This window comes from Papilio machaon, chromosome 21, assembly GCF_912999745.1.
Source record: "Papilio machaon chromosome 21, ilPapMach1.1, whole genome shotgun sequence".
Classification (NCBI taxonomy): Eukaryota; Metazoa; Arthropoda; class Insecta; order Lepidoptera; family Papilionidae; genus Papilio; species Papilio machaon.
In genome coordinates this window covers 1,770,687-1,788,405 of record NC_060006.1, presented here as the reverse complement: position 1 = coordinate 1,788,405, position 17,719 = coordinate 1,770,687, and the positions used below count along the sequence as shown (strand labels likewise).

Sequence of the window (17,719 nt, the reverse complement as noted above, 5' to 3'; positions counted from 1 at the left end):
TTTTGAACATGCACTAATGTGAAAACTGCTTTATTTAAAAAAATAGAACAGAATTTTGTTCGAAAGCATTTGATATCTACAAATTAAATAGTTATTCGATAAAAATGATTTTGCATGTGTATATTCGATAACAGCAACTGGAACATTACAATATGAAAGCAATTTCATAAAATAAATATATATTCATGTTTTATACAAAATGTCTCCAAAAGCTATGTAATTTAAGGTACACTTGTTTTATATTTTCTTAAAACTATTATCCAATTGATTGTACAATTTAAAAGCACTTATAAAATGAAACACCATTTTTATGTTAAATTCATTCTAAATGCTGTTTGGGCAAAGGTAGAATATACAAACATAATTTTACAAAATATGCATTTATTCAGACAAAATTATTATTAAAATTTGACTACTAAAATAAGCACTAGTGAGATGCGGTACAGGAGAACATCAAATCAATGTATCGAGGTAACTAAACGTTTATACACAGGCACAATATTAGGCATTGCATTTTACGATTTTTATACAATTATGTGTGCTCGTAGCATTACAATATAAATATGTTCGTCGAGTAATAAATACAACTAAATAATTTCTGATTTGGTTTCTATTATAAAGAGATCAAACTTTAATTATGTGAATTTAAGAGAACAAATGCAGATTTGTTTTTCTATTAAAAAAAAAAATTATCATACACTTTTACATCATAACAATAGCTAGCTAACATGTCTTAAAAAAGATGAAAAAGACTTGGATTCTACTTTTAATTTATTATTTATAAAATACGGCAGCGATACCATTTCATTACAATAAGTATTTATTTTAAATCAATTTCAATATTGTCTCTAGCCCGGATGGGTGGGCGCTCGCACTGTATCACATTGTGCCCAGCCTGCAACGTCTCAATTGCATCACCAAACACTCACTATCCAAATAAATCAATGAAAAAGGGCACTGTTAATTAGGAACAATCCTCTTGACTCTTTCTTACACACTGTGCTACTTTCCTTTTAAACTCCGAATATGATTCTCTCCACTCTTTCTGCAAAAAGAAACAGAATGAGGACTCGGCTACAACTCGGACTGTCAACTGCGGTCAGGTGGGCCTGCCAATATTGTGTGCAACCTAAAGTGATGTAACTGTTATCTCAATGTGTTTTTCTGTTGTGTATAGCCCTTTTCCAATTGCAAAATTCTGTTATATTTATAATCCCTCCGCTCCTAAAAGCAATCTTCTTGACTTTTCCTAACACATCTGGCAACTTTCTTTTTGAAATCCGAATATCGCTCCCTCCATTCTTTCTGTGAAGACAAACAATTATATGTATGTTATTATGAGTATTTTGTATGACAATTCAAGACACACAATAAATATACATAATACATTTCATCTGAAATAAATGAAAAAAATAATACCCAAGCAAGAATTTGCAATTCCAGTAAATAAAAATGATATATCTAATATTATAAAGGCAAAAAGAAACCACACCACTTCGAACATTTTCCATAGTAACATTAAAAATTATTTAGAAACCTTTATATATATTTTTTCAAACAAAAGTAAAAATCTTCACAAAAACATTGTGGAGACTTTTAAATGTCTTTCATACACAACAAAGGTGTAATAATTCAAAATCTCTGAACCAAATAATTAAAAACTTACCAAAAAAAAATATACCAAGCTCCACATAAAACAGCTATATGTATCAATAATATAAAAAAAAAAACTTACTGCAGCATCAACATTAGCAGGACTCTCGTCATTGGGATCAGCCAGCATAGAAATGACACTTATAAGAATTGTCTCTACCGTATGTACCGGTAACCATCTCTCTGATGCCTTCTCGTAACCCCATTTATCATCTCCGGGCTCATGCAATATTGATATACAAACATCACCATTCTTTTCAACTGAAAATGTATTTATAAACATTAACTTAAATAAATTTACTTGAGTGTGTCATGGCAAATAGAAATCTATAATTTCTACTTATACCTCTGGGTTAAAGGGGTGATTACGTTTGTTGATTAAATTAAGAACTTCTAGAAAGTAAGTATAAATAATGAGCTAATCTTCATTACCTGAATATCATTAATAAAATTTTGATATGCTCAATATCATTATGCTATTTAAAGTACTAAAGCAAAGTGTAATGTCAGTGGGTCTGAATGTGTTTGGACTTCAGCTCAGTATCAGAGTGGGTTTCCACTGTCCACACACTTTTATAAATGCATAGTGGTTCACATTCTTTTTAAAAAAGTAGATGTTGTCTTATGTATGAAGCAATACTTGTAGAAAACATTATAATGGATATGTTTGTAAGTAACTGTCGACCGCGACTTCGTTCACACGGAATTAAAAAAAAATTGTATCCCATGTTCTTCCGACTATGTTCTATGTCCATGACAAATTTCATTCAGATCTGTTAAGCTGTTCTGGAGATACCTTCTAATAAACATACATCCATCATACATACAAACATTCACATTTAAAATCTTAGTAAGACTGATGTTTGAATTAAAGTGATTAATTTGTATGTGAAATTTTATTTTGTCTTTTTAAAAAAAAAGTCATGTGTATCAGGAAAATGTTTGTCTTAATATAGTATAAATATTATAACATGTACAGGTTCTAAATTATTAAATTTTAACTCTAATTAGTAAAGTATAATGGTTATAATAAAACTTACTATTTGGATGCCAAATTTCAGTGACAAATTTCATCCGTGGTGGCCTCAAAGGATACTCTTTTGGAAAATGTAAGTGTGCTTTGAAGAATCCACCCTCACTGTGAAAAGATCAAGCATTTTTGGATTAGAAAATGCAATTATATGAAATAACTATTTAGTGACTATATTACTACTAGCTTGACTCTTTAGATAAAAATATAAATTAAATTACTCACCTAACATCCATACCACTAATAGAACTTAGGCTGAATCAAATACATTTAAGATTTTTATGGATTTATAAATATAGGTACAGTCTGAATAAAATTATATTCAAAGATAAACTATATTGAATCCTAAAATTTATAAGACATTTCTGATAAATATTGTACTTACTACAATGTGTCTGGAGGCCCAATAATGAGAACTTCCCATCTGTAAATGTCATTGTCGTCTATTAATCCAGCAGAAAAACCTTCCACTGGATTTTTGTTTAGTTCTGTAAAACCAAACGTAAATTTTCAGTGACGTCTTCGTATACGTAAGTTATAAAACTATACCTACTTTTAAATATTCTAGTATTATAAATGTAACGTGATTCTTTGCCAAGTTAGCGTAAACATTTCGAAACACCTAGTCATTTCTTTATTTGACTTTGGCAACGAATGTCTGTCATTGCGAATATTGATTTTACTTACGCGATTAGAGATATAATGCGGAGTTTATTATTTTTTTAAGATACATATTTTAAGTGCTAATTTTAAATGATCCTTATTATTAAGCATTATCGTCTCTAAATTTCGACACAGTAAGGTCAATGATTGCATGGATACATGATCGCTTGACGCTCACACAATGATGGTTCACAAAAATAATTTATGACTACATTCTACATTTACCTGCTAGTTGCTTTTTTAATAAAAGCGAAGACTGTGGCTCTGACATTAATTACAATTATGAAATTTACCCTGACGACACGAAATAAATGATTTTCCCACAAAAGATGGCTGGCTGAGTTTTGTGCAGTTTGTGAAACATATGAGTTGTTGCTTGTTTCCGGCGAAACAATGTTGCCATTACCAATATTATAAGAAACTACTATTTTAAAGAAAGTTCACAGATAATATTAGTAAATTACTAATGTGTGATAATTTCTTTTGAAAACGAATTCTAGTTATTGAATAGATTAGCTCGAAACGGAACATACGCTATTATTATTAAGGTAAACCTATAGAAAAGAACCTGCATTCGATTGATGTTTTGTATACCGAACTTTAGTTTTTACTAATCAGGTGAACATTCAGGTTCTAATTGTTTTAGACAATAGATATTATCGGACAAGGCGAAGTCTCGGAAGAATTATTTAAATTCATGATACGCTTTATCATGCATTTGAATAATTTTAGTCGGTAACATTCAACCCTTTAATCGCCGAACAAAATTATTACCACATGACGAATTTGTCTTATCCTAGGTTGTTTTGTCATTTTGTGGTCTAATTAAAAAACTTATTTAGAGACGTTAATGATATTCCTATTGAGCGAAATTAAAATGTCTGATCTGAAAATGAACAAATGATTCATAAATAAAACAATTTGTTTTAAAATTTTATTTCGTTTATTCAAACCATAATCATTATTAAAATTTACTTAACTGTCGAGTTAACATCTCTTTTAACTTTTTTCATTGGAGGCTCAGTGAGTCCGTTTTGTGATTTTTTTCTTTTATTTCTCTTCTTTTTACTAGATTTTTGAGGATTTTTATTTGCTTGATTATTAACATTTTCACATTTTCCTGTGGTCTTTATTTGATTTACCAAATTTAACAAAGTTTGAAAATTCAAATTTGTTTTAATTTGACTACTTTGATGGAAACCTTTCATTGTATTTATCAATTTTTTTAATAATGTAACGAAGTTAGTCTTTACTTTAAACTCTTCACCAAGTGTAACAACGGTTGAAAGCTGTTTCTCAAATTCACTTTCTATGTGATTTAATTTCGTCAAAAGAGTTTCTGTAGATGGCTTATTCCTATTCAGTGCTCTATAAAATCCTGACAGAAGCTCAATACCTTCGTTACGTCGAAAATGGCGTACATCTTTATTAAAAATATTTTCCAATGTTATAGTGATAAGATCGTATGTATCATCCCATTCCGTTTGCAATACATTGTGAAAGAAAATTATTGGAAGCAAACAGTTTCGATTTCGGAAATAGTTTTGAAGAGCATCTTTAAAAATGTCAAGAAGCAATGAAGGCTTTTTCTTTTTAGGTGTGTTGACAGTAACTTTAAGTGAACAATGTATTATAAATGTGGCAAAGAAAGTGACAACATCACCTAATGCTTGAAACATGAAGTGTGACCGTCCACCTTTGTCAATAATTGATTTCAAACAGTCACTTAATATGTCAATTGTAACATCCTGTGTGGAAGAGAATTTTCTGATTTTACATAGATTCTTTATAGTTTTCCTAACTCGATTTTCCAATTCTATTAATTGATTGTCTTGCATACAGAACTCTAAACACCTTGTTAACGGCGCTATCATAGCTAGACAAACATCCATCGCTGGATCCTTTTCCAAATAAATGTCAATTAAGTCCAATACCCTGACTCTAAAATCTGATAAAGCTTTTTTATCTTTGCGATCTTTTTTTGATTTCTTATTCTTGCCTTGCTGAAACTGTTTAAATGCTTCTGCAAGAGCATCGTCAAGTTTCTTGCCTTCTTCTTCGTTGATTGCGTCAGCATCTATACTTTCTGTGTCAGTGTCCGGTGCTGCACTACCTAACGCTTTCTGTACTGCCATTCTCAATTGATCTGGTATTTTCATTTCTTCGTCGTCATCGTCATTATCATCACCGTCACTGTCACTATTATCACTATCGTTTTCAGAGTCCCCATTCATTTTTGAAGTATTTTCATCTTCATTGTCAGTATTATCGTCGTTATCAGATTCATCATCTTTGTCATCATCTTCTGACTCACTGTCTACTGTTAGTGGATTTGCTTCACTTTCAGGATCTATAACAGACACTATTTGTCCAATAGACGATGGTGTCAAATACTCCCAGAGCAATCGAAAAACACATTGTACTACAGAACGAAGTACACTGGATTCAATTGACAATATGGATAGTAACACTTCAATCAACACCTCAATCCATTCAGGCTCATCACTTGATGTTTCTTGCTTCTTTCGTTTAACTATTACATTTGCCTTCCTATAATGTTCATAGCAACTTTTCAATTCTTTTATAGAACTCCTAGCAACTTTAACATGTGCAGGTTCCGAAAATAAAAACAGTCCCAACTGATAGAGCAGTATCAGAAAAACATTGTCTACTTTCGATTTTGAATCAACATCTTCTATTTTTTCACATATATCTGTTACCATTTGCCAACATTCCATATTTTCAGTTGTAAACTGCTTTTCAATTTTTGCCCTGACTTGTTCCTTTTCTAATATTGTTGATATGAAATTGCACAATGATGATAAAACAGTAACTAAGTTGTCTACATTCGAAAAACGTGATGAGAAACATCTGTAGAAGCAAGACTTGATTGAACCTAGAAATAAATAAATTTGTTTTAAAATCAGACAAATAGTTATGGGTTTCAAAATCATGGTTACAGTAATTTTCATAATGATTTTATATATAGAGTAACTTTACCTGCTAGTTCACCACTCACAGCAACAGTCTCGTCTCCGCCAATTTTGAAGAATCCAAAACACATTAATAACTTCATATTTGTAATTTTAAATTCCGTATCATCTTTCACAGCTTCATGACTCACCAGAAATGAGAGAAGCTCTGCTGCTTTCACTCTCTCATTATTATACCAATTTCTTTCAACATCCTCTTTAACGGTTTTCTTTGAAGCATTCATGAGAACATTTTTCAACAGCTTAGCTATTTTCTTTACACCGTCGCTATCTAAATCAGCAGCTATAGATTTTATTATAGAAGTTCCTGTGACTTCAGAAAAATTAATCTCTCCAGGATTAAATAGTAGTTTCTTTAAAGTTTCAACTCTTACTTCACTAGTAACTTTGTCTGATTTTAACGATTTTGCTAATGCATTCAGTAATTCCTTTTGATTCTTAATCATTATTTTATTATCATCTTCATTGTCTCGTTTATTTCTTATCTTACTGGCTGTTTGTAGACCTTTGAACCAATCCATGAATAATTTAAAAAAGTTTGTACTTAATAGTTCAGGAATCAATTCAACATTGTCATCTAGATTTTGTAGTATTGTAGTGAGCAGGGAAATGCAAACAAGTTCCCTGTTTCTATTATGTTTCGTAAGTTGACTGTCAATACCTGTCACCCAAAATTGTACTAAATTTGACGATTTTGCAATTTGCCTTCCAATTTCTTTATAAATAGGGTGATTTACTGAACTGAAATCAATTCCCGCCTAAAACAAAATATGATTGATTTATTCTGTTACAAAAAAAACTTAATGCTTACATATTAGTCAATATTAATAAATTCTTACCAGTAATTTTTCACATATTGTTTTTAAATTATCTTCAAGTAGTATTTCAGGGACAGACAACAATTTTTTTACTTTGACTTTTTTGGGAAACTTTGTACTAACTACTAGAAGAAAATAAAGGGAGTCCAAATGGTATTCCTTCAAGTCTTTTTTAAAGTCCTCTTTAATGTTTGACCATACCATTAATGAGAATTGGTCTTCGTCAAGCTTGAAAGGAAAAATATATACAATTAAAATATTTGAGATGACATTTTAATAGAGCGTCGGTGGCTCAGGGGTAAAGCACTTGACTTGCTATCTACAGGACCTGGGTTCGATTCCCACCATGTACCAATGTATTTTTCGATTTTCGATTTATATGTATATGTACATTTATCCAATGTTCGTACAGTGAAAACATCGTGATGCAACCTGCACATTTTGTGTGAATTCCCGGGAGAAAAAAGACGGTGACGCGGCTCACCACCCATCACATTCCATCTCTCGAAATGGCGAACAGTGGATTGTGGAGGTTCATTTGGCCGCACCAAATGGAGATCCATGATCTCTGCCTACCTCTCTGGGTTACAAGTGTGAGTTGTGAATTTTAATATTTATCCTACATTGTAATTGTGGCAATTCATGCAATTTTAGAATCCAGTAATGTCATCAGCCTGTCTTTTTCCCTTTGAAGTATTATTCTAGTATGTACTGAATAAATTCCCTTCTAAGAAAGTAGATTGCATGAAAGAATTATGCAAGTCTTTCCCTACCCTTTTAACCATATAAATTAAATCTAATTACTTTCTTGTTTATGTAATTATCATTGTAGTTTATATAATAATATACAACTATTTATATATTAAAGTAAATTTTAAACTTACACCATTGATAAAATCTAATAACAAGACATATGCTGCAGTGTTCAAATAAGATTTCTTGTTACTGGCTTTCATTAAAATTGTCATTATTTGTTTTTGTTCTTCTTCCGTACATTTCAACATGCGGCCAGATCGGAAAATGGCACTGCATACTAGGATCTGACCAAGTGCAACATCACCAACTTCCTGAAAATGAAAGTTATAAAATTATATTTATTAATTAGTAGAAGGATATTAGCATATTTTATTGTAATAGCAGTACAAGGGTTACAAAATGTATTTGCATGTATTTGTATCTAATATATAAAATTCTCATGTCACAGTTTTCGTCACCGCACTCCTCCGAAACGGCTTGACCGACTCTCATAAAATTTTGTGAGCATATTCAGTAGGTCTGAGAATCGGCCAACATCTATTTTTCATTTTGTTTTTTTTTTTTTTTTAACTGCGCGCGGACGGTGTCGCGGGCGACAGCTAGTTTATCTATCTATATATATAAAAGAAAGTTGTGTTAGTTACACCATTTATAACTCAAGAACGGCTGAATCGATTTGACTGAAAATTGGTGGGCAGGTAGCTTAGGACCAGGAAAAGGACATAGGATAATTTTTACCCCGTTTTCTATTTTATATTCTGCGCGGACGGAGTCGCGGGTAAAAGCTAGTATTTAGATATTCTGAGGTGCTTAATAATATCACTTATTTCCAATACAAAACTGTTATAATACTTACACTTTTAGATGATCCATTGGCATGTAACTCTTTTTTAATCAGCTCAAATAATTGTGAAACAGATATCTGTTCAAAGTTAGTTAACAATGCAACAAGCATTGCAAAATGTCCAGTTCGCATTTCAGGGACATTGGCACCCAGACTTCTAACCACTCTTCGTAAAACATACTGTATTTCTTTTTCGCCCTGAATAAAACATATATTGATTAGCTTTTTATATTGAAAAAGAGAAGAGCTAGAATGAGCATACAGTTATAACTTGAATTAGAAACTGTTACAATAATACAAAACTGAAAAATATATAGAGAATATTTTGTAGATGAAGTGAACTGAATTGGTTGGTTTGAAATACTATAATTTCTTCAAATATAATCAGGAGTACATCTGATACACAGTTTGTTGGCATTAAACATGTACTTAATTTGCTAATCTGGAAGAGTAGAAATATCTCATTTGCATCAATTTTTTTTACTTTTTTTGTTTACTAAAATTTATCAAAACTTACATTTTTAAGAGCCATATTCAAATATAAATAAAAAACTAACCTCATCGTTCACAAGGCGTGATATTATTCTAACACCGCCATTTAGTTTCACATCATCTTTGTTTGCTTTTAATAACTCAAACGCATCTAATAATGAAGATGTCACCTCTAAAGGTTTAGTATTTGATATTTCATTCATTTTATTAATATAACATTGCTATATATATCACTTTAAATCGCTAAGCTTCTTGAAGGAAATCCGCATGGCATGGCATTGGCATTTGGCATTGACAAATTGACGTTTTGAGAAAAGTTGCCATATAGGATTTTAATTTCTTACTAGAACTTAAAATTAACTGTCTTATTGTACGGATCTGAATGTTGGGCCACCAAGGTTTCGGATGAAAGAAGATTGCATGTAGCTGAGATGCGTATGCTAAGATGGATGTGTGGTGTGACAAGAAAAGATAAAGTTAAGAATGTGCATATCAGAGGAAGTTTGAAAGTAGCGCCAGTTATCGAGAAATTGAGGAGCAGAAGGTTAGCGTGGTTTGGACATGTTATGCGGAGGGATGATAATCATATAAACAAAAAAGTAATGAGATTGAATGTGGATGGCTATAAAGGTTGAGGAAGACCAAAGAAAGTATGGATGGATTGTGTGAAAGAAGATATGCGTAAGAAGGGGGTAAATTCAGATATGACGGCTGATAGAGATGTATGGAGGAGTAGTGCATACTGTGCCGACCCTCCATAGGGATAAGGGCAGGTTGATGATGAATTTCTTACTAGAACTTGGCAATCTTAGTGTGACGGAATTGGTAACAAACAGTTTGAGAATAAGTATTTCAACTAACTTCGCAATATTATAATGTTGTAAAATAGAATTTTAAAGTCTGGGTATGTCCCTAATCCTAAGGAATAGGAATAGATTTTGCTTAGATGAGGTAGACATAAATTAATTTTAATTTTAAAAAAGGCCCATATTTATAAGCACCAATAAATTACAACTTTTAATAAAATATTTTTCGTACATATTTAGGCAGAAGAAACCTCTAAATTAATAAATGTTCTCTTTATATTCGTTTCTTAATTATTATTTTAGAAAGAAAGGTCTTTATAGATTATCTACATTTTAGGCATATCCAGAAAGAGATGCGCGCGCAATTATTATTCCATGTTTCTAAACATGGCAGGACGTAGTGGATTTGACGATGGTAATCCCAGGTATTTAATTTTAAAAATACATTTAAAACTTCGCTTCAAATTTACTTGTATTTAATAGGCAATAGGTCAAATATTTTGGAAAAAACATTATTTCTCTCGCGCGCAGTGCTTTAACATTGTTTTTTCACACCGTTAAATTCACATTGTAAAAAAGTGATATTTTAGAGAATCGTGTGAATATTAATTATTTACGTCACTACTTTACAATCCCGTGTACATTTGTATGATTAGATTTAATCAAAATGCTGCATTTAACAAAATTTATAGGTTATAAATTCATAATGCGTACAGGGACTTTGGAGGCGGTAGAAGGAATCTTGGCGGGCGTCCGCTACCTACCGAGCCTCCTTACAAGGCGTATGTTGGAAACCTACCCTCTGGCCTTATCCAGGGTGATATTAACAGAATTTTTCCCGTGAGTAATTTTGGTTTGTTATCACTTATGTTTCAAACTACACACATTTAATGACTTATAAAATAAAATCTGATGATGATTTCACGTAATTCTGTGTGTAAACTATTGCTATCATTACTTAATTGTGTCCTAATTCTGAATTTTTGTATCAGAAAGTTTGAATGACATTGAACTCTTATATCTTGTTTATTATCCAGTTTCAGTGCTGATTATGTCATCACATATATGACTATTAACATTGCATTTGATAGTTACTATGCTGAAGTAATGATATATAACTATTCCTTGTAGTTTTTAAATTATATGATAAGTATTGAAATATGACTTTTACATCCAAATACAAACATATAAATAGATGAATAAACTGCATCTGGAATTACAGTACATGTTTATGTGTAGGTTTTTATAACATATTGCAAATTGATTTTATTTAAGTAAGAATATTAGTATAAAGAAATGGTTAAAATAAAAATAACATACAATTAACAAACTTTACACTATAAATAAAAACTCCGAAGGTGCAGTAATTATTATTGTAAAGGTAAAATGTATTAAAAGGACAGTTGTTAGTATACCTAAATACCGAATTTCATGATACTATTAAATTTGAAGCCTCAATAACTAGATTGTGAAGACTATTTCAGATTAAATGGTCATAAATTACCGCAAGTACAATCCCTTTTAGTATTATGAATCATATCCTGGCACAAGCTTAAAATTGGAAGGTTTTTAACATATATAATTAATTAATACAAGAGTCTACCAATTTTTTGTATTTGTTTCAGAATCTGTCCATCAAAAATGTTCGGCTTGTTATGGACAAAGAAACAGATAAATTCAAAGGATTTTGTTACGTTGAATTTGAAGACTTGGATGATTTGGTTAAAGCAATTGAAATGAATGGTGTACTAATTGTAGATGGTAATCTTGTAAAAATTGATGTGGCCGAAGAGAAAAGAAATGACAGGTAAAATATAATTTATATTATTTTACTTAATATTTTAAATGCGAATGTTTGGATGGATGGATGTCTGTTTGAAGGTTTCTCCAGAACGGCTCAATGGATCTCAAAGAAATTTGGTATAGATGTAGATGGAAGAACACATAGGATACTTTTTATGTTTTTTTTTTAATTCCACGCGGACGGAGTCATGGACGACAGCTAGTCCTTTTATAAATGCAAATATTGTAGATTTAATGCAACATATAGTTAGAGATATCTTCAAACAAGTGGCTGCTTGATTGTTAGCTGCCTTTAGTATAAATAAAATATATAATCAAAACATTTTTTATCATCTGTAAATTGTATATCCATGCTATATATTATGTAATAAGCCTGTTAGTATATGTAAATCTTTCTTTTTTTTTAAGTGTAGCGATTTTTAAGTCATTGAGAAGAATCTATGAATTATAAGGTTTGGTTTTATACCTTTTTATCCAAGGGGTTTCACTACAGACAGTACAAAACATTATTCCAACAAGAATGTAATGTTTTCATAATTTGTCTATGTTCAATTGAATTATATTAACATTTAATTTTAATTAAAAAGTGAATCATATTTTAATCTTAGTTTATTTTGATCTAAGATTATTATCAACATAAATTTTATAATTTAACAAATTATTAGTGATGCTAAAAAAATTATAATTCCACCACTCCTACTTTCGTCTTTTATTTAAGCTGGCGAAAAAAAAATGCTTTTAATGGATGGCAATTCTTAGAGTTAGGCTATGTTAAGCATATTTGCTATTTATTGACTGTCTTATGTCATATTGTTATCCATAGAGAAACTGAAAATGTTACCTAATTAAATTTTGGTAGTTTTAAACCTTTTATATTGCAACACAGAGGAGGTGGTTTCGACCGCGGGCGGCGCGACGGTCGCGACGGCGGGCGCGACGGGCGCGGGGGGTTCCGGCGGGAAGGAGGCGGTGCGGGGGGCGGCGGCGGCGGGGGGCGTGGTACGTACGACCACTTCGATGGGCCCGACCGCAGAGGACCGCGCCAGGGTGGAGGGTTCACACATGGTAACACTAACCACTCATTTCAAACCATAGAGAGAAAACTTTTTTTATTGTACTTTTTCAGTGTTCACAATGCCGAAACGTTCACGTAAGACTTATGTTCAAACATTCAGTATTTACATTCAAATTATTGTATGCACATTAAATGTGACATATAGAGTCGTATAATTAACTAATTTATGTTTCAAAACAAGTATTCTCTCTTTGCAGTCATAATAACTAAAGCTTAAAATCTATGTGTTCATATAATTTCATTTCAAAGTATACTAATTTTAGCTAAAGATTTAATTTCATTTTATGTCAAATACTAGCATATAATGTTAACTCATTTCATTTTCATTTTAATTTTTTTCATATATAACTAATACAAGGTGTTTAAAAAGCTTTTAATTCCATTCGTTCATAATTAATATAAATCTTACAGATTAAACATTTAAATTCAGTTTTACTGACCCTACTTATTTCATAAAATGAATATCACTAAATGGTGAGGGATCATATATATCTTTATTTGAAACATACTGTAATTTAATTGGTAATGGGTTCTATTAAATCACCATATTTCATTAATTTTGAAAATATTTTCATCCATTTCACTTGCTTATATTAACCTTTTACACTTTAGAATTCTCTAAGTTATAAGGTAAGTTGGACAAAAGTGTTCGATGTTGAATAAACCAAATCTTGAAAGCAATATCAATAATTTGACCAAAACTATGTAAAATGTAAGATTTTTAAATTCACTCACAATCATCACTCAGAAGATTCCAAAAGGTGACCTGGATCCAGATTTGATCGCCTCACCTGACAGTTTGTTTGGCGATTATATTAAGTTTTGGTGATAATTTCATCAAAGTATATATAGCTCTCTGTCTATTCAAAGTGCACATGTTTCGTTTCAGAGCGAGAGCGAGGCGGGTCCTCGGGCAGTGGTGGTGAGCGGTGGGGCGCCGGCGGTGGTGGGGGTGGGGGTGGGGGTGGCGGCGAGCGTGGCCGCGGCGGGGAGGAGCCGCGCGGCGATTGGGGCCGTATGGGCGCTCGTGGGCCTGCAGCTCCCCCGCCTGCCAAGCCGCGTCGCCAGTTTGACGACATGCCGCCTGCAAGACCCGGTCAGTGCTACACGCATACGTTTACATGCATATATACAAGTTTATACAGAAACTAATGAATCGATTTTACTGAAAATTAGTTGGCAGGTAGCTTAGAACCAGGAAACGGACATAGGATAATTTTTACCCCGTTTTCTATTTTTTATTCCGCGCGGACGGAGTCGCGGGTAAAAGCTATAGTCCGGTCGCGGAGCAGGAAGAATTTCGTACAATGACCTCTTTACCTACTGACAGAGGTTACAAACTATTTTGTATTTAGTGCGGTTTACATGAATTATTTGAAGGAGAAAGAAAAATTACCAACTTATAAAATATAGTTATTATTATTATATAAATCATTTATTTAGATTTAATAATACAAGTAATAAAAATCTAGACAAGTATCTAATAATAAAAAATCAAAAATCAGAATCCGATTCCTCTGTTTCGGAGTAACTGTTACTTTGCTCTATTGTTCAATTTCGAGAAGTGAAGAATTCATTTGCATAATATTTTAAAACCAAAAAGTAACTATCGGAAAGCCGGCAATAAAATAGATGATGTTGCCTGCACTTTCGTCTTTCAAATATTCGTTTCGATTGTTCATTTCGAACTATCCAATAATTAACCTTTTTGGTAATCCTTCTAACGGAGCCCATAAAATTTTTATTATGCAAACAAACAAACTAAAAGTTTACAATCCCTGAGGACGGCGGCCTTTCTTTCTGTGCGAGCGAGACTAATTGTATTTACGCGGGAGTGACAGAGACAGGTAATGCGAGTTCAATGTACGAAATTCTTCGTGCTCCGCGACCGGACTATAGTAGTATATAAAAATTAAAATTTATGTTTTCCTAAAAAAGTTTCCTTCAGTAAAAGTGTGCATAATGGATGTTTATGTTATGGTGCAGACACGACGGGCAGACCAAAGCTGCAGCTGCAGCCGAGGACGGTGAAGGAGCCGGTGAACTCGCTGGCCTCCACCAGCCAGGCCTCCTCGATATTTGGCGGCGCGCGGCCGCGGGAGGAGCGGCTCAAGGAGCTGGCCGGAGAGTAACTGCCTCGCCCGGCACTGACTCTCCCGCCTCTCCCGCCTCGCACCGCGCTCCACTCACCCCTCGTGTATATGATTCGTTACGACGCTCGCTAATCATCGTCTACCTCCAGTACGCAGCGCACGCGCACGCGCACGCGCACGCGGTATTGAAGGCTCTTTGTTAGGTTGTAAATGATTATCGTATTTGTATTTTGTTAGCTTTATTGTGTCTTTGATATATTCTCCTTGAGTGCTTTTCAAGTGAACGTCGAAATTTTCGATGTCAAATGCTAGTGTTCTTTTTATCAATTCAGCTTTGAGCGGATTCGGTTTTATTGCGTTCCAAAATATATACTTATTTACATTTCGTTTATTCTATGTGGTGAATACATAATTATTTTTTATCTACACTACCTTCGTGGCTATCGAAGAGTTCTCTGTTTGATTCTCTGTTGTAATAAAATATTTTTTTATTTTGTTCCTTAGGTCGTGAAAAATTAAACATTGATTAAGTGATTTATAAATGAATACTTTTTAAGAGTTGAGAATATGATGTAATTATTGTGTCATTAATAAATTTAACTTCCACGTACTTGTATTTCTACTTTATTAATAATGAAATATTGTTTAATTGTAATAAAATGTATAAGTAACGTGGCGGTGGAAAAAAAAATCGCAAAATTGTAATGGATAATAGAAAAATTAATAAAAAGTGAACTCTTTGTAACCGAGAATTTGTCTACCATATCCTAATGCAACTGAAATTCCTACCAATTCTCATAAATATATTCAATAACCAGAAGAAACTACACATAGAAAAGAGCTGATGAATACCAAAAATAAAGTAAAGATTGCATCATTTAATTTCTCACATCATCATCATCAGTTCACTATACGTCCCCACCGAGGGGCTCGGAGCCTACCCCAAGTTAGGGGTGACTAGGACATAGTCAACCACGCTGGCCAAGTGTGGGTTGGTTGACTTCACACATATCATTGAATTTCTTCTCAGATATGTGCAGGTTGCATCACGATGTTTTCCTTCACCGTAAGAACGTCGGATAAATGTACATATGTAAATCGAAAAACACATTGTTACATGGCGGGATTCGGACCCAGGACCTGCAGATTGCAAGTCAAGTGCTTAGCCCCTGAGCCACCGACGCTCGCTAACTTCTCACAAATATAAAAAATTATAAAATTGGGCATATCTCTATTAACTCCTATCATTAAATTAGTATATTGGCAGTGGTCAATACTGCAAAAAACATGACTAAATATTGTGAGTTACTTAACAGGTAAAGTATATATATAGTAAGTCGAAGAATAGTTAAGAGCAATCTGGTGTGGTTTTGACATCGCAAAAAAGGTTGACACCTGGATTCATGGTGTGTGATAAAAAACAAAAACAGTGAAGTGGTATTTTCACTACTGGACATAGTTATGGGAACAAACACCCATCCTATAGTAGCCAAGCGAGCATGAAGGAGATAAAAAAACAATTTTTGATTATATACTTTATTAAATATCAAGATCTTCATCTGGGTCTTCCTCATCCCAGTCATCAACTGCATCTGGTTCATAATAAACTTTACTTTTGCCTTCATTTATTTTACTCATATATGGCAACTTCAGATTATGCTTCTCCAATTGCTGCGTTTGATCTACCTCTATTTTAAATGTTGTGAGGTTGCCCGGATTTGGTTTAGCTGGCTCTTCATCTTTTATCACCTCCTTTGTTATTCTCTCACATTTTAACATGGATGTAATATTGTCATAGGACAATAGTTCCTCTGTTTTTACGAACTTATTGCCTAATTTTATTTGTACTGCTATTTGAAAGGGGTTATTTTCACTGTACGTAATAGTAGCATGTGCCAAGTGCATTAAATGTTTTTGTAATTTGGAATGCATTTGTATACAATCTTTATGCAGTACTAGTATTAGTTTAACAACATTTTCGTGGCTTTTAAGTTTTCTTATGTACGTCAAACATTTGTGCCAACCCATATGCATGGACATTTGAGTAACGGAATCTATGAAAACATGACAAGGTTGTTTTATACATTCAATATAACTCTCTGGATCAAATTCTTGGTAGTACTCGACGGCTTGGTTTTGAAACACCTTTTCCCATAGTTTGATAGATTGTTCATAGGAAAATAAGTTTATTTTTAGTTTGTCTTCTACTAAACTAGTTACTAGAGGTAAAATATTGATGTTGTAATCATCTTCAATCAGGACGACTGGTGCCGAACGTAATTTCAATAAAGTCATATTGAATTCAACACCTTAATTTCAAGACAGATATATTATAAACCCTAAAACAACAAAATTAAAACCATCCTGTTTGTTTTTGAGGTTATATGTCATTTTCATCGTTGTCGTTATTACCATAATACGTTTATACATCGTCGCTACCTTAAAATAATAATGAAGTGTTTTTTAAATTTTACTGTCTCTTAAATAAACAAAATAGATTTAGGATTACTGGTATGCTTTGCATACTTTATAATTTAATAGAAAATACAATTATAAAATAACTTTATATAGCTTAAGGCGTGAAACGAAAATGCGATGGATTTGTTGTCAAGTTGTCATTGTGAAATCCATAGATGAAGAATAATCAAGTGTCAATGGTGTTGAATGGTTTTATTTATTAAAAAAATATAGAA

General features: G+C 32.6%; 4 protein-coding genes across 5 annotated transcripts; 1 reads left to right on the top strand and 3 right to left on the bottom strand.

The window, feature by feature from the left end:
* Positions 1–704: 704 nt before the first annotated feature.
* Positions 705–3,743, bottom strand: LOC106709851 (ubiquitin-conjugating enzyme E2 G1). 2 transcript variants are annotated; one of them, XM_014501739.2, is made up of 5 exons: positions 3,572–3,743; positions 3,069–3,171; positions 2,694–2,791; positions 1,736–1,914; positions 705–1,045 (listed from the first exon to the last, which is right to left on the bottom strand). In XM_014501739.2, the coding sequence occupies exons 1-5, from the start codon at positions 3,615–3,617 to the stop codon at positions 965–967; spliced, it is 507 nt and encodes a 168-aa protein (XP_014357225.1). In that variant the 5' UTR covers positions 3,618–3,743; the 3' UTR covers positions 705–964. The 2 variants fall into 2 exon arrangements, with proteins under 2 accessions (XP_014357225.1, XP_014357224.1); XM_014501738.2 differs by having other exon boundaries at positions 962–1,305.
* A 574-nt stretch (positions 3,744–4,317) lies between these two features.
* Positions 4,318–9,527, bottom strand: LOC106709844 (rDNA transcriptional regulator pol5). Its single transcript, XM_014501728.2, has 6 exons — positions 9,315–9,527; positions 8,770–8,955; positions 8,042–8,224; positions 7,179–7,385; positions 6,347–7,097; positions 4,318–6,242 (listed from the first exon to the last, which is right to left on the bottom strand). Exons 1-6 carry the CDS (start codon positions 9,450–9,452, stop codon positions 4,318–4,320), a joined length of 3,390 nt encoding a protein of 1,129 aa, XP_014357214.2. The 5' UTR covers positions 9,453–9,527.
* An 878-nt stretch (positions 9,528–10,405) lies between these two features.
* On the top strand, positions 10,406–15,650 carry LOC106709843 (eukaryotic translation initiation factor 4H). The gene is made up of 6 exons (XM_045683212.1): positions 10,406–10,480; positions 10,772–10,895; positions 11,681–11,862; positions 12,745–12,857; positions 13,823–14,029; positions 14,920–15,650. Exons 1-6 carry the CDS (start codon positions 10,431–10,433, stop codon positions 15,063–15,065), a joined length of 822 nt encoding a protein of 273 aa, XP_045539168.1. The 5' UTR covers positions 10,406–10,430; the 3' UTR covers positions 15,066–15,650.
* A 915-nt stretch (positions 15,651–16,565) lies between these two features.
* Positions 16,566–17,423, bottom strand: LOC106709942 (elongator complex protein 5). Its single transcript, XM_014501873.2, has one exon. It carries the CDS (start codon positions 17,319–17,321, stop codon positions 16,566–16,568), a length of 756 nt encoding a protein of 251 aa, XP_014357359.1. The 5' UTR covers positions 17,322–17,423.
* Between the last annotated feature and the right edge of the window lie 296 nt (positions 17,424–17,719).